The sequence below is a fragment of the Homalodisca vitripennis genome, chromosome 7 (assembly GCF_021130785.1).
Source record: "Homalodisca vitripennis isolate AUS2020 chromosome 7, UT_GWSS_2.1, whole genome shotgun sequence".
Lineage (NCBI taxonomy): Eukaryota > Metazoa > Arthropoda > Insecta > Hemiptera > Cicadellidae > Homalodisca > Homalodisca vitripennis.
The window spans coordinates 141,525,179-141,542,004 of NC_060213.1; the positions used below are offsets into that span (position 1 = coordinate 141,525,179).

Genomic DNA, 16,826 nt, shown 5'->3' on the forward strand with positions numbered 1-16,826 from the left:
AATACAGACAATACCTACATGGCTTTCTTAGTTTGTTCTATTTTGTTTTCATGTTAAATTAACAATCTTAGTCAAACCCCAATGACTAATAGCCGCATTAGAAACATAAGCCTAGCCAATTGAATTCAGCTCTTATTATCTTCCATGAACATAAAGTTTGTCAAGTTTTATAAACTCAGTGAAACAAATAATATTTGGTCTAATGGGGTTTTTGCATTCGACTAAAATATTATGCATAAAAAAACCTAACTTAAATCTCTAAGTTACAGTATCAAATATAAATGTAAAATAGATCATCTTTGTATAAATTATGGTGTAAACCCAAAACCAAATAAAATTTCCAAAATATATAGTGTTAAAGGGGTTCTAGTAGGTAACAAAGTAACAATGTGTTAAATAGGTAAAGTACTAAATATTTTTACAAAAGTATGGTTAGTAAAGTTCAGTAGTACTTGAATTTTGGCTTAGAATCAATTTTCTTTATGTGAAAGCTGTAAATAAAATATAGTTGTGTCTAAGGATTCCCGGGTTGTTTTCAAACTGACTTGTTTTATTATTTATTATTATCAGTTTTAAATGCAATCTTTGCTTTGGAATTACATTAAGCAATAAAATCTGTGTAGGAAACCCAATCTTTAGTACCTATTGTTTCTTCACTTCAGATTTATTATTAAAATACCCCTAGATTAATTGGTTTCATAAAGCATCCTTTATAGAATGTTTACAAATATTGTAGCTTGTTAAGAACACTCAAATAGTCAAATGTTAAAATTTACCCCAAGACTACACACAGCTTACCTGAATAAAAGTATCTAGCTCACAAGAAGTGAGACAAGATCAGCAATTTATTAGATAGTAACTATCTAGTCAACTGTTTAACCATAGCTAGCTAATGTAAACTATGCACAATCTCAGGTTATAAATAGATAGGTGTTGTTTGACCTTAGATTGTTGTGAAAAAAACATCAAATAATAGGTTTGTGTTTGCTCCACCCGTATATATGTTTTGTCGCAAGTTTCAGGCCAAGCTGGTTAAAATTATTTGGAATATTATCATCACCTTAATAAATTTGTTTGTGATGTTTAAAGTAGTAATATATAATTTGTTACAATTTAAGAATTGTTTATTTCTCTAATCGATCTGTGTTGGTTGTCAACATTATTTGAGTTTTCAGGTATTTCCCAGATGGAGTTGACAGTCATATTTTTTTCTTATTTGTATCACCCTGTACTCTAGTCTCATTTATAATGAAATACAATCAGATGATTGTTTCTTCACTAATGAGAGACGTTCTGTTGCAGATCTGAGTAGTGCGTTGTTACCGGAATGGTCGACTATTACCGAGTGTTAGAAGTGCAGCGGCAAGCTTCTGTTGCAGAAATTAAAAAAGCGTAAGTATCATTTACTGTTAATAAACTGGACACATTTTAATATGTAGATCATTAAAATTAGAAATCTTGATTTTTTTCGTTGATTATGCGTTTTAGTAATGTATGCAACCGGTTTCATAATAGTATTGTTTTCTTAATTTAGAAAGTTAACAAAGAGGCTAATGTTATCTAACAAGGTAACTGAAGGAGTGAGTTAATAGATTCAAAACACAACAATTATAGTATCAATAAGTTATAGTGGTTAATATTTAAAAATTGATAACAATAAGTTATAGTGGTTAATATTCAATTGATAACGGTAAATTAGTCAAAATTTCCCAAAAAATGTTTTACTCTTCTAACATGTAAAAACAAGCTGAAAATATAATATTTATACCTTAATATTTCTTTATTTATTTTTTTTTTTAGTTGTTTGTCAACTTGTATTTTATATTTGGTATTCAATTATTGTTTTTTTGTATGAAAAGTAACTATTTAGAGGTCTTTTTTAAAGAAATTTCAACAAAATTAATATCTCCAAACATGTAAGAACAAAATAAAAACAATTTTTATATTATATCTTTTAATTGGAAAGTTTTTTTGTTTTGTTTTTCTGTAAGAAAGTAGTTTGTCAACTTGTATTCTATTTGGAATGAAAATACTGTTTCTTTTTTAATTTTTTTTTATTATTAATATTTTTTGTAAAGTAACTATTTAGAAGTGTTTTTAATTAAGTAGTGATTGCCCATTTATTGCACACAATATGTGTGAGGCCGTCACGTGAGTAGTGTTGTGGCGGCTGCAGGTCTGGCAGGATCGTGCCGTGGCGTGGCCTACACCTAACCTCAAAATGTGAGAATATCTTAGCGGTCAGAGGGAGGCCACATAAGGTAGAGTTGAGTTGTAGCCGTTGTCCTAATGCAATCACACTGCCAGAGTCAAGTTACTAGTATCGATAGCTGGCCCTTTTAGGGCAACACAAGGCCTGTCTCCCCCTCCCCCCCCCCTCCATGGGTACTTGTGGTCACTGTGTCTCTTGTACACAACATTGTTATGGAAAGATTTTGTTCTCGCGTGACGGAGCACGCAGTCAGGTGGTATATAATATTGTTAAGGACACTGGTGAAGGCTTCGTTGAACGTTGCTAATTGTTCATCGATACGAGGAAAGTGGAAATTTGTCACCTAAATAAAGTAAAACTAAATGTAATGATTGAAATAAGAAATATGCATATTTGTAAAATGTGCTCAATAATTAGGATATAGGCTACATGGAGACTATGAACTAGTAATGAACTATTGTTGCTAGTAAGCTTGCTTGATAATTACACAGAAATGGAACTGTTTAAGTGTAATACTTAATTCTCTTTAATATATATTTTTTATTGACTAAATCTAGCCATCGCCAACTGAGTTGTAATAGGAATACATATTTATTTCAAAATAAGGATTATTATATTTAAGTAAATTATTTTTTAAATGCCACGTAATTGTGATTTTTAGTGTTTCTACTAACATAATAGGCATAGGTGTGATATCTAGTTAGAAAAAGAATGTATTATCATTCGAGAAATAGTAATTGAGGTGATTTTTTTGTGTTTTTACTATATTCTTGATTCCTTAAATTAACTGTGATTAGTTTTGTTTTATTCTGTAACATTTACCAAGCGTTTTGTTTAGTATAAAAACAGTGAACTTCATTCAAATAAAACATTTAAAAATAATACATAAAGTTAGCTTTTTGTGCTAATTTAGCTTACAGTTTTCTAAGAAGGTTACAGAAGTTTTGTATCACTTTAAAGTGTTGAGTTTTGAAATCGAATACTGTTGTTGAAAAATGAAAAGAACTCATACGGTTAGTAAGTGCTTTGATTTTCTACAGTAATATGTAGTTCTTTATTTTACATGAGTTCTCAGTCGTAAAGAATTATGAAAGCGAACCATAATCAATCTGTCAAGTCTAAATCTCCCGCACAGTAATTATCAGAGGATTCATCACCATCAACTTAATTGCGAATGCATTATAGAAGTGATTGTGCAAGCAGTTCAAGGCCGTTAGAGAGTGCTTGTAGGGTAACGGGGCCAACGTTGTCTACTAAACCACCCAGTTATCTGAGTGTTAGTGCTTCTTGTTACTTGTCTTCTTAGTTTCAGTAAATGGTACAATTAACTTCATCAATTTGGAAAATAACGTCAAGCACTGCTTCTTCTGTTAAGAGCAATTTACCAAGTTTGAGGGTTAAAGTAAATTAAGTTTGGCATGTATTAACACTATTTAGGCTTCTATCTGAGTGTAACCTATAGTACAAAGCATTAAAAAGCTTTTTTTACTTCTAAACACGGGCGTAGGAGAAACCTTTTACTATGAAAATAAATAAGAATTGCTTGTATCACAAATTACAGTTTTCAGTTACACATAAGTTAAGTACAATTGAAAAGATTGCATTGGTAATAATTATTATTATTTTACCAAAAAGACAATTTAGCAATAACTGTAGTCTATTTCAAGTTAAAAATGTCCTATAAAACATGACTGGTCTTCAAAAAATTGGATAACAAAAAATAAAAAATTGACAATGTTACAGGCTACAACAGACATGTTCAATTTGGCTGTAAAATGTGTTTAAATATCATTAAGAATAATTTTTTTTATTTTGAAAATAATTTTATGTGTCGGCCTATTCAGCTTGTTAAATCACTTTCCATAATAAATTATGAATATATTAATTCTTATTGTTGATGTCAGTAAAATATGGATAATTGTTGGAACTGATTCCAATGAACAACACATTTTGTTTTTTCAGTCATAATACTATATAGTAGTAATATACAAATTAGTATTTGTTACTAAAATTGGTAACCAGTAACCCATATTTGTACAGACTCCAAACGCTTGTGATACAATATTGATCAATAAGGTATCTGGTGGTGCATCCACAAACCAAAGTATGTGTTCAGCACATAATCTTGCCTCTCCAGGCAATCTATAACACTTTGAAGTACTCCAGTTACAGTCGTAACATCAACTTGCTATATTTTTGAATCATTTGCTTTAAGAAAAAAACATAACATTTGGCAAAATAGAAGGAACACTGCTTTGATAATTTTTTTCATGAACTGGGAAAAATAGAAATAGGATGATAGTTGCTGGGAAGATAGGCTTCCCTATTTAATTCCTAGCAATCAAAGATTGTCTATAGATTTCATGTACCAAAATAACTTTCAAATATTGGATTCAAACTAATTCAGTCTGTTCATGTATTTATTATTCCTTATAGGCGATCCAAAAATATAACAATTTCACATGTGATCAAAATAGGCAGTTTACTCATAAACATAAAGTATATTACATTAGTGAAATTATTTATGGTCATGTTTTGTGTCGTAGGCCTTGTTTTAGAAAGAAAGAAACATTTTAATGAACTTGATAAACACTTCCAAAATAGACAAAAAATATTCATAATTGGTACATTTTTAACCTTACAATGCTCCAATAAACCTAAAAAGTCTTTGAGATTAATGGTGCATAGCTGTTTTAGTCTTTTATTTTGGCTATATATAAAATAGACATTACCAGTCATATTTGATTCTGATTTTAGACCATTTTACATGAAACTAGAATAAATAGCTTTTTCTAGAAATGTGGTCTGTAAAGTTCCTTCATAGAATTTTATAGGTTATAAGTGATGTAGGGCTTCATGCATGTTGTTAACTGTTTGTGGCATTAGGAATTATGAATATTTACAATGAGAATTGATTTCATCCTCATCCTCATCACTAGTGATTAGATCAATAATTTTGTCCGGTTAAGTTTCTGCGCCCGATTGTGTGATTGATCCATTCCCCTTCACCGTTACGATCCTCGCTCGTGTTTCCTCACGCCGCACTGTGACTGTGGTCATGCCAAAGAAGTGTGGACAGGTCTATTGTCACTCCCAGCAGCAAGATTGATGTTTCCTTTGTACAGCGAACGTCAGGTGATGTTATGTCGTAGTATGGACAGTCAAGTACCATGTGGGCTTGTGTAGGCTCTCCTACAGTCCCTCCCCCTCTTCCCCCCACATCTTCAGCCACATGGATAATGACGTATTGTGTGTCTCACCTGCTAGTGGATTGTCCTAACTGACTTGAAAAACTCCTCACTTTGTTACAACAGTAGGCTTATTTCTTTGTTGGGAAAAAAAAAAAAATATATATATATATATATATATATTTATTTATTATTATTATTGCATTATATATCTTTTATTTTTATTATTTTTTAACTATAATTATAGTGGAAATAATGATCCACAAAGATGAAATATGGGAGTTATGGAATATCTCCTACGGAATTGTATGTTTAATTAAACAAAGGAAAAATTAACAAAATATCTTATAATTTTTACGCATTTTGGTGTCTAAAATTTAATTTTATACAAAATTAAAACTAAAAAGAAAAATAAATTTAAGGAGGGTTCATGACTCTTGTGACTCTCCTCTCCTCCTTAATCCATCATTGCTCTCAACAATTTTGTACTCTTGTTGATGTATAAGTTTTCTATTACAGAAAGATCTTTTTCAATGTATCTCAGTAAAATAATGATTAAATATTAATGTGCTCTGGTTGGTGTTTACTGTAGATAAATGGACCTGTAAATCTAACGTAGTAACGGGCCCAGTGACATGTGATAATGAATAGAGAGACTGTTGTGGTTATTGCTGCCATTTTGTGGAACCAGGGAATAACCGTTGGATTGGTCGTGAAACACAGAATTGATTTAGGATGCAGAAGTCGGTTAGAACTAACTACATGTTTTGGCTGGTAAACTTGTAACAACCACTTACGTTCATAACTGACATACATAGAACAAGAAGTTGCTCATTATTTACCAGACTCAATTTGCCTCTGCCCCAACGTGATTTATTTTCTTCAGCTCACGTGCAACAGAAAAAATGTTAACCTATTTTCCACAAATTTAATAATCAGCTGATTTCTTATTAACTTGTTTTTCGTCAATGGATGTTCACTAAATATCTGACTTCATGCTAATAGACAGTTTTGTGAGTTTAGCTGTTTTCGAGTTTGCTTTGTAAAGAGTTTGGACGTGCTCACAAGTGCTTTTTAGTGACTGTTAATACGTACTTTTGATGAATTGAGAAAAAGTGTCTTCTACACAAAGGTCTGAAAAATCTGGTTTTAAAATCAAATTAAATGCACTTACTGTGTGTTAACTAGCCAATTTTCCATATCCATTCCAACTAAATGTCATGTCTTAGACCTCCAAAGGGAAAAACACAGGTATTATGTGTACAAAGTTCCTAATATACATTGTGTATATAGCCTACAGCACATCTAAAACCACACTACCGAATCTTAAGGTTGCTTACAATGGATTGTGTATCTGTGTTTGAATCAACAGGTAGGTATTCATTATTAGAATGGCGTAGTAAATATAAAATTAACTATGTATTAGTATTTTATGTATATTATAAACATGACTCAAGAGTATAATACAAAGAGAACTTAAAAACAAAATTGCAAGTAGCAATGAATATATGAAACTCCACTCCATACCTAACAAGTAAAACTTATTAAAACATCATTTAGAAATATAGCCTGTTAAATATTTAGGTTTGGCTTGTTTCTGTCTTCAGTGTTAAAACATCTCTACACTACATCTATTACAAGTACAAATTAAAGCACTCAATATGTATGCTAGTCAGCCCAAGAGCTGAAGATTGTTCATAATCTTTTACATGGATTTCAATCGATTACAATTAAAAAAAATCCTATGTGATGGAACAAACTACCAGGTGAGGTCTGATTAAACAAATTAATGATTTAAGAGCCTGGCTGTAGTAAAATGATCTTCAGTTTTCCCCCTAAGAACGATGTTTAACTAAGCATTACACTTTAGGTCTGAAAATAATACTAATGGTTAGAATATGTTAGTCTTTTTCAAACATCTTTTATAAATAAGCAAAATCTTTGATATGATGATTTTCTTAATCATTTTTATTTCATTGTTTTGTCGGTTTAGAATTATGGGATTAAAGTCGAAGCTGACAGTAGTAAAATGGCCCAGAGTTATCCACCATAAGAACAATGTTAAACTTCATGCAATTTTACATACTTATGGTATGGTTTTAAAGGTAAAATTAATACGCATCCAAATGCTTTTTCTTTTGATTTTATGAGTTTAGAAAGATATTTCATACTTTGTTGTACCACCATATTAAAAAAAAGCAATATAGTTTTTATTGTATTGCTTTTTTATGCCCTTTACAATAAAAAGCATTTGGATGCATATTACATATCTTTAAAATGAGACTTCTCCCATAAGTCCTTACAATTGTATGAAGTTTGATAGTTTTTATGGGGGAAAACTAAAGATAATTTTACTACAGCCAAGCTGTTAAATTATTAATTTGTTTAATTAGACCTCAACTGACATTTTGTTTCATTCCATAGGAATATTTTAAAATTACAATCCATTTTATTTTTCCAAAACCAGTTAGGAACAAAAGAAACAATCCACATCATGTCATTGTAGTAATGATATGTGAACTGAGTGTTAGATTAGATTCAGTAACAAACGCCTGTTAAAACCCCCAAACAATTTGGGTCATTCAACTCCGCTGGCAACACTGCCAACCTTGTAGGTACGTGGGCCAGATTTATCCGTGACATCTGCGAAAAACTCCTTTGATGGCTGGCAACATCGGTAGCAAGGATCACTGAACTGAGAAGTCTCTGTAAAATATTCAATCTCAAGAGTTCTCTCTGTTCATCCATATTTCTAAAATTTTGTTGGCATTTGTTAGAAAAGTTGATGACATACCCTTTTATTTGTTAAATAAGACATAGTTTTAGACAACTAGATTCCACGATAAGTCCAGCATGAAAAGAAGGTGCTTCTATTAGTGTTTATTGTGTAATTTTAAATAGAGCCAAATAACTGGTGTATGATATTCTTTTATAGCATTCATCATTCAACTCCAGAATTCCACTTAATACCTCAGTATTATCATCTCTTTTTATACTATTTTGGATTAATGATGACAACCTACATTGGTATAAAAAAAAATAGTACTTTTGCCACAGCCCAAGCAACATCGGATATAACCAATTGCATTCTTTCTTTACATCATGATGCTTAATATGACCACCAAGCGTTCTTTGGCAGCTGTGTATTACATGTGCAGCAGTCTCCAATACATGGCATTTGGCAAGGCACAATGCTGGGCACGACAATGTTTTCTAATTGTTCAAATACTTGAAGGGATGCTATTAATATAAACTTGGAAGAGCTGAGCACGAGTCCAGTCTTGTATTATGTAAACTATTGCAATATAGCAGCTGAGTAGTGAAACAAAACTGAAATTGTAAAAAGTAACACCAGGATTTTCTTCTTGACTCACCTTAGACCTCTATTAAACCTGAATGATTTATGAACATGTAACTGCTCCTGACTCATCACAAGTTCAAGCAGGATCTGTAGTGACTCACGGTATATAATTTTCTTTGACGTGACACTGCAGATTGAAACACCCCACGAGATTGCAGTAAAAGCGGAAAGATGAATGCACTATTTCACATTGTCCTATTGGCACCAAGTCAGAAACATATTTCTAGACACCGCCGAGCCTCGGGTATAGACCAGGTTTATATTTGAGGCTGGATTGCTGCCAATTCTCATGCGGTCAGTCGGGCTTTGAAGGCCGTTTTCTTCTCTTCCTCTCTGCATATGTTCTCAGAGCTGCTTGATGGGACATTTTTGTTTCAGGCTTCGATAAATTTAACGAGGCTTAACATAAAGTGGAATGTATTATTTTTTTATGGGATTTATTTTATCAATTTTGTATTAAATGGATCTTTAGTTTTGGGGTTTTAGCCTTTATTAAAAAAAATATTAGTAATAAGAAGTGAGTCAGTTTGAATGTACTGCATATTTACATGCTTTAGCTTAGTAAAGTATTATGTAGAAATATATTAAAGTCCTCTCTATTGAAATTAAGGATACTGCAAGTGATAAATTAAATCAAGTAAATTAATTGAAGAGCTGATTTTAGTATTTCTTATTAACTGTGTCAAGCTTTGTAGTTGGCCACAAGTTTTACAGAAGTGGTGGCCTGAAATAGTGATTTTGAAAATTAATGTCTAATATTCAGCTTGACTGTACTTTTTTTAGTCCCGTACAAAAAGTGAAGGCAAATAGAATGTAATTATTTAGTAAATTTATAGTTAATAGACTCGGTACAACAACTAATGCAGAGTATTATTGCACAAATCCACACTTGGTAGTCAGAAGTAGTTTAACTACCAATAATAGTAAGTTGTAATGTAGTTGCTCTTTGGTCAAGCTCATCAACAGACTAACGACAAATTAATGCTGTTAATTCTGTAAAAGATAATGTACGACTGTAGTACATGACACATCATTGCTAGCATGGCCATTGGCTTTATTATTTATTAATAATGTAAAAATATATTGAAGTAATTATTTTAATACGACTGTTATCGCAGAAAAATAATATCTTCCATACTCAATCAATATAAATCGAGTTTAAACAATATATGTCAGGCGTGAGTGCATTAAACAATAATTTATCTGCCACAACCAAGTCTTGCGATATGTCACGTAATATAAACACACCAGTAAGTTGTCATAATAACTACAATTTTAATGCACTTTTATTTTTATATCCTCAACAACTTCAACATTAGGATTGCAATAATTGTAAGGGTCAATAGTCAAACCACTTTATTCCACGATGTGTACAGGGTACAAAGAATGGCTTCACTACAATAAAATAAATACTAATATTAATTTTAAAATATAAATTAAAAAGGGTAGCATTTGTTCATTCAAATGATAAAACTTACATGTTAACCATTTATCTTGAATTCTTCTTTAAATTAATTAATCGGTTTTTGTATTGAAATATTCCCCAACAAATATAGAGACAAATGAACTAAATAGTGATTAACTTCTTTTTTTTTAATTTTAATAGATCTGTTTCCATTATAAAGTTGGTAAATTATGTAAATATCTCACACCTCTGTAATATGTTTTCTTTTTTTAGAATTTGAGATTGTGTTGATCATCATGTCTTTAGGGTTTATCTGATCTGCAGGAGTTTTGAGTGATTTAAATTTTTTGTTAACAGGTACAGGAGATTGGCCCTGAAATGGCATCCGGACAAGAACCCAGACAATCCAGACGAAGCAAACAAAAAATTCAAAGAGATCTCAGAGGCCTACGAAGTCTTATCAGATGGTGAGTAAGCTAGTCATTGTGTTGTGCATTTAAACGACATTATTTGGTTACTGTAACCCACCAAGTGCTGCAGTTGAGAATACTTTCTGCCGACACACTGAAGATCGTATTGTTGTACTTGATGTCTGAGGTGACTACAACAGTTTTGTCTGTTGGATGTCAGAAGTGGCAAATTATTGTTTGGTAAGGTGAATAGGGAAAAGGGATACCAGACTCGCGTAGTTTTTGCAGCATAATTTATATAAGTCCTTACAGGTTTTTAGACCTTTCTCTCTTTTCCTATCACCAAATTATACACGAGAAGTACTCTGCCATAGTTGCAAAACAAACTAAGTGTTTCATATATAATATACAAAAATAAAAATACTTTCCTCCCAGAATTCCTACCATTCTCTACCACTCTAAAAACCCACAAATATAAAATTTAATCAATTTAGGGCTGTGATTATCCTTAAATAATGTCTCCATCTCACAAAAATACCCAAAGTCAAGACAGAGGGTAGGTCTGAAATAACCCAGCTCTTAGGGGTTTAATAATGCTTGTAAATCCAGTGAAATACAAGACTAGGTTTGATCACTAAGCATTCTAATCGCAGCAAGGTTTAATACCCAGCTACACTTGTATAGTTATTAATCGGGGATATCAATAAATTTGTTGAAATAGGTCTAATAGTTATCAAATCTTGTATTGTTAAAAATCATCTGTATGAAAATATTTTAGTTCAAAAAAATGTAGTTTATATTTCCTTCATTCTTGTTTACGGTTTTTAGTTTGTATTAGTTTATATTTAAAACTTCCTGAAGACGCAGGGTATTAAATCCCCTGAAATATAGAAGTGAAAAATGGTTCTTTTCTTTTCTTCTATTCAACACAGTGATTAGTGTATATATCTACCTATGTTAATCTACCAGAACCATGAAAACCTACAAATATCATTGTGTGTGTAGCTATTAGTCTACCATAACCACAAAACCTACAGAGTATAATTAATTGTGTAGGTATTATTCTGTCACAACCATGAACCCTTCCAAGTAGCAGTAATTGTGTAACTATTATTTTGTAGCTATTAGTCTACCATAACCACAAAACCTACAGAGTATAATTAATTGTGTAGGTATTATTCTGTCACAACCATGAACCCTTCCAAGTAGCAGTAATTGTGTAACTATTATTTTGTAGCTATTAGTCTACCATAACCACAAAACCTACAGAGTATAATTAATTGTGTAGGTATTATTCTGTCACAACCATGAACCCTTCAAGTAGCAGTAATTGTGTAACTATTATTTTGTAGCTATTAGTCTACCATAACCACAAAACCTACAGAGTATAATTAATTGTGTAGGTATTATTCTGTCACAACCATGAACCCTTCAAGTAGCAGTAATTGTGTAACTATTATTTTGTAGCTATTAGTCTACCATAACCACAAAACCTACAGAGTATAATTAATTGTGTAGGTATTATTCTGTCACAACCATGAACCCTTCCAAGTAGCAGTAATTGTGTAACTATTATTTTGTAGCTATTAGTCTACCATAACCACAAAACCTACAGAGTATAATTAATTGTGTAGGTATTATTCTGTCACAACCATGAACCCTTCCAAGTAGCAGTAATTGTGTAACTATTATTTTGTAGCTATTAGTCTACCATAACCACAAAACCTACAGAGTATAATTAATTGTGTAGGTATTATTCTGTCACAACCATGAACCCTCCCAAGTAGCAGTAATTGTGTAACTATTATTTTGTAGCTATTAGTCTACCATAACCACAAAACCTACAGAGTATAATTAATTGTGTAGGTATTATTCTGTCACAACCATGAACCCTTCCAAGTAGCAGTAATTGTGTAACTATTATTTTGTAGCTATTAGTCTACCATAACCACAAAACCTACAGAGTATAATTAATTGTGTAGGTATTATTCTGTCACAACCATGAACCCTCCAAGTAGCAGTAATTGTGTAACTATTATTTTGTAGCTATTAGTCTACCATAACCACAAAACCTACAGAGTATAATTAATTGTGTAGGTATTATTCTGTCACAACCATGAACCCTTCCAAGTAGCAGTAATTGTGTAACTATTATTTTGTAGCTATTAGTCTACCATAACCACAAAACCTACAGAGTATAATTAATTGTGTAGGTATTATTCTGTCACAACCATGAACCCTTCCAAGTAGCAGTAATTGTGTAACTATTATTTTGTAGCTATTAGTCTACCATAACCACAAAACCTACAGAGTATAATTAATTGTGTAGGTATTATTCTGTCACAACCATGAACCCTCCAAGTAGCAGTAATTGTGTAACTATTATTTTGCTATAAACATGTAAACCCCAGAGTAGCAATGACTGTATAGCTTTAATCTACCAGAACCACAAAACACATAGAGTTTAATTCACAGTGTACGTATTATTCTACAACCATGAAAACCACTGAGTAGCAGTGACTGTGTATAGATAACATATTAACTAGAAAAGGATATGATGTTATAGCCAAAAATGAATATTGACCTAGGTCTTTCTGACCATAATGCGATTTTTTTAAATATCCCACAAAATACAATAGAAAAGCAAGGCTTTAAAGAAATACTGGTAAGGAAAAGGATATTCTCTAGTAAACAAATTAATATTTTTATGGAAATCACTAAAAAAAATTGTGTGACGATTTAACAGTAAGCCCAAGAATAAATGCCGATGAAAGCTACAATAACTTTTCTAACTTGTTTTTTTTAAGACATTTTTTGAGTCTGCTTTTGTTCCAAAAACTGTTAAAGTTAAACAGAAAAGAAAAAAGTAGTTTTACATTGGATTACACAAGGAATAAAAAATATCAGCAAAAAGAAAACGTGTGAACTTCACTGAAAAATCAAAATTCAGTAGAAGTATACAATTTCTAAGTTATGTTAAATCCTACAAAAAGATTTTCTAAAAAGTAGTTATTGAGGCAAAGAAAAGGGCAAACTCCTCGTTTATTACAGAACTCAGAAAATAAATGCAAGGCTGCCTGGCATGTTGTGAATAAAGTACTCGGTAAAGATAATAAAAAACAGAGAAGATAAAATTACTTTAATAGATTCAAATAAACACGGAAAATAAGTAATCCAGCTCAAATTGTTGAACTTTTTAATGATTATTTTTCTAGCATTGTACAAAAAATTAGTGTTCCAAAGGTTACTGTAAAAGGAATTCATAATTCATTAAGAAATTTTTGTACTGAAGAGAGGGTTGCATTGCACAATCTTGAACCTTGTACAGTTGATGAGATCAGGAGATGTGTTTTAGGTCTTAAAAATAAAATTTCTGTAGGGTGGGATGGAGATACCAATAAGACTAATTAAAAATCTCTGTTGATATCATTTCAGAACCATTGACACACAAATAATCAACAAATGTTTAAATGAAAGGATTTTTCCTGATAGATTAAAGTATTCTCAAGTTACTCCAGTTTTTTAAAAAGGGCTCGAAGTTAGATTTAAATAATTATCGACCTATTTCAGTTCTAAGCAATTTCTCAAAGATATTTGAAAAGATTATTCACTCTAGATTAGTTGATTACTTTGAAAAAAACAAACTCTTTTACGATAAACAATTCGGGTTCAGAAAAAACATGAATACTCAATCAGCTTTGACAGAATTTACAAACAGCATATTACATGGTCTGGACGGGTCACGGAATACAGCCGGTTATTTTCTGTGATCTGTCTAAGGCGTTTGATTGTGTAGATCATTCGGTCTTACTGTTTTAAAGCTACATGACTATGGCATTGGTGGAAATTGCTTGTCCCCTTCTAAAGTCTTACCTAACAAAAAGGAAACAAAGAAACAGTTATTCAAGAGAACTACAATAAAGTGTATTCAAATTGGAAAAGTAATAGTGTGGGAGTGCCACAAGGTTCTATCTTGGGTCCTCTTTTCTTTTTAATTTTTTATAAAACAATCTTCCTAGATCTATTACCCAAAAGATTTAATATTATTTGCTGATGACACAACAGCTATTATCAAAAGCTCTACTAGTGAAGAACTAATAATCACTCTTTCAGAAGTGATGGATGATTGGATTCTTGGTTTTCATTCCAATGGTTTAAAAAACTTAATATAGAATCAAACCCAAGTAATAAAATTTGGTATTAGAAATAATAAAAATGGCAATTTTAACTTCCCCAAATTTAGTTGACTCACATAAATTCTTGGGAATTAAAATTGATAGTAATTTTAAATGGAAAGCTCATCTAAATGACCTTCTGTCAAAACTAAGATCCATTTCTTTTATATTTTTACACTTAAGAGAAAATGTTTCATTTGACGTTCTAAAATCTGTTTACCATGGTTATGTGGAATCAATTCTTAGTTATGGGATTGTGTTATGGGTCTAGCTCCTGGCATTAAAGCAGTTTTCAGATTACAAAAAGAATTATCCGAATAATGACAAAATTCTCATTTTCGAGCACCTTGCAAATCATTGTTTAGAAATAAAAAAATATTAACTTTAACCAGTTTGTACATATATGAGTTGTTGGTTTATATCCATTTAAGCAAAGACCAACTAATAGAAGATCTAAGTTTTCAACATAATTATAACACTCGAAATAACGCTAATTTTAGAATACCCCTCCATCGCTCTTACATTCTACGAAAAAAAGCCCTTTGTATTCGGGGTTGATATTGTACAATAACCTACCCTTAACATTTAAGTCAATGACCATAGGAAAAATTTAAAAAAGAATTAAAGACTGTTCTTATGACAAAGCTATATATGAAATAGATGAACTACAGCTAAACCTCCTTAGTTAATTCTAAATAAAAAATCAAGTGTTTGTTATTTTTCTGACTAAATTTTATTATAACATAATAAAAATTACTATAAGGCTTTAGTATGTATTATATATTATGACCAATGTACCAGTTCACTATTGTAAAAAACATGTAACGAACGTTTTGTACAAATAAAATATCTATGTCTATGTCTATGTTACTATTAAAAAACACCTGAACCACTAAACCTACTGAATAGCAATGCTGTCTACCTATTAATCTACTTAAACAACAAATGATCTCTAGTATCCAACAGTTACTGAATGACTGCTGGCATGGTGTCATGCCACTCAAGGTGTACCTCTGTTTAACCTTGGTCTCGGCATGCATGCCATTTACCAGACGACAGACTATTCCTACTATGCCATTGTGTTCCAATTATTGAGTTGGATCCTTTCTGCCTTGAATACACTTAACTCATCGAGTTAAACAACTAAGATTACAAATTTATTTACACAGCATTAATCAGCAAAGAAGTTTTTTCAAAATGTTATGACCGTCTGTTTTGCAAATAATTTTACAATATGTTAGATTATAATTAAATATTTTTTAAATGGACTAAGTAACATTTGGTTATTTTCCATAGTTAATTGCTAAGAGTAGAGGGCCTGGATAGATAATTTAACAAAATTTACAACCAATTAACTGATACGGCTTCACTTTGTCCAATTGGTGTCCGTTGTTGAATAACTTACTTGAAACTGACAATCTCATCAGTAGTTAAAGATAACTTTACAAGTAATACTAACACTAACAGTACTACCAAATTAGCAAATAAATTAGAGCACGACTACAAACATAAATATGCTGAAGTAATTAGACAAGAGAAATTGTTTATTTAAAGCTTGTTATTGACGATGATTGATGATTTAGAAAAAAATGTTTGGATATGTATTAATTATATCTTTGAAATGAGATATCTCGCATAACGCTATAATTAAAAGTGTGTAAAAAGGCACGATGTTTAACTTTGTTCTTTTGGGGAAGAATTCAAGGCTATTTCACTACAGCCAACTTGTATTGATGAATGTTTAACTTTGTTCTTTTGGGGAAGAATTCAAGGCTATTTCACTACAGCTAACTTCTATTGATGAATGTTTAACTTTGTTCTTTTGGGGAAGAATTCAAGGCTATTTCACTACAGCTAACTTGTATTGATGAATGTTTAACTTTGTTCTTTTGGGGAAGAATTCAAGGCTATTTCACTACAGCTAACTTGTATTGATGAATGTTTTAACTTTGTTCTTTTGGGGAAGAATTCAAGGCTATTTCACTACAGCCAACTTTTATTGATGAATGTTTAACTTTGTTCTTTTGGGGAAGAATTCAAGGCTATTTCACTACAGCTAACTTGTATTGATGAAT

At 31.4% G+C, this 16,826-nt stretch overlaps 1 protein-coding gene across 6 annotated transcripts in view; it reads left to right on the top strand.

The window, feature by feature from the left end:
* LOC124366437 (dnaJ homolog subfamily B member 6-A) overlaps positions 1–16,826 on the top strand; it is a 196,806-nt gene that overhangs the window by 151,393 nt on the left and 28,587 nt on the right. For all 6 annotated transcript variants that reach the window (XM_046822992.1, XM_046822990.1, XM_046822989.1 and 3 more), the window contains exons 2-3: positions 1,303–1,392; positions 10,524–10,633. In XM_046822992.1, the coding sequence (XP_046678948.1) occupies positions 1,328–1,392; positions 10,524–10,633 (175 nt within the window). In that variant the 5' untranslated portion in view covers positions 1,303–1,327. The remainder of the gene's footprint in view (positions 1–1,302; positions 1,393–10,523; positions 10,634–16,826) is intronic.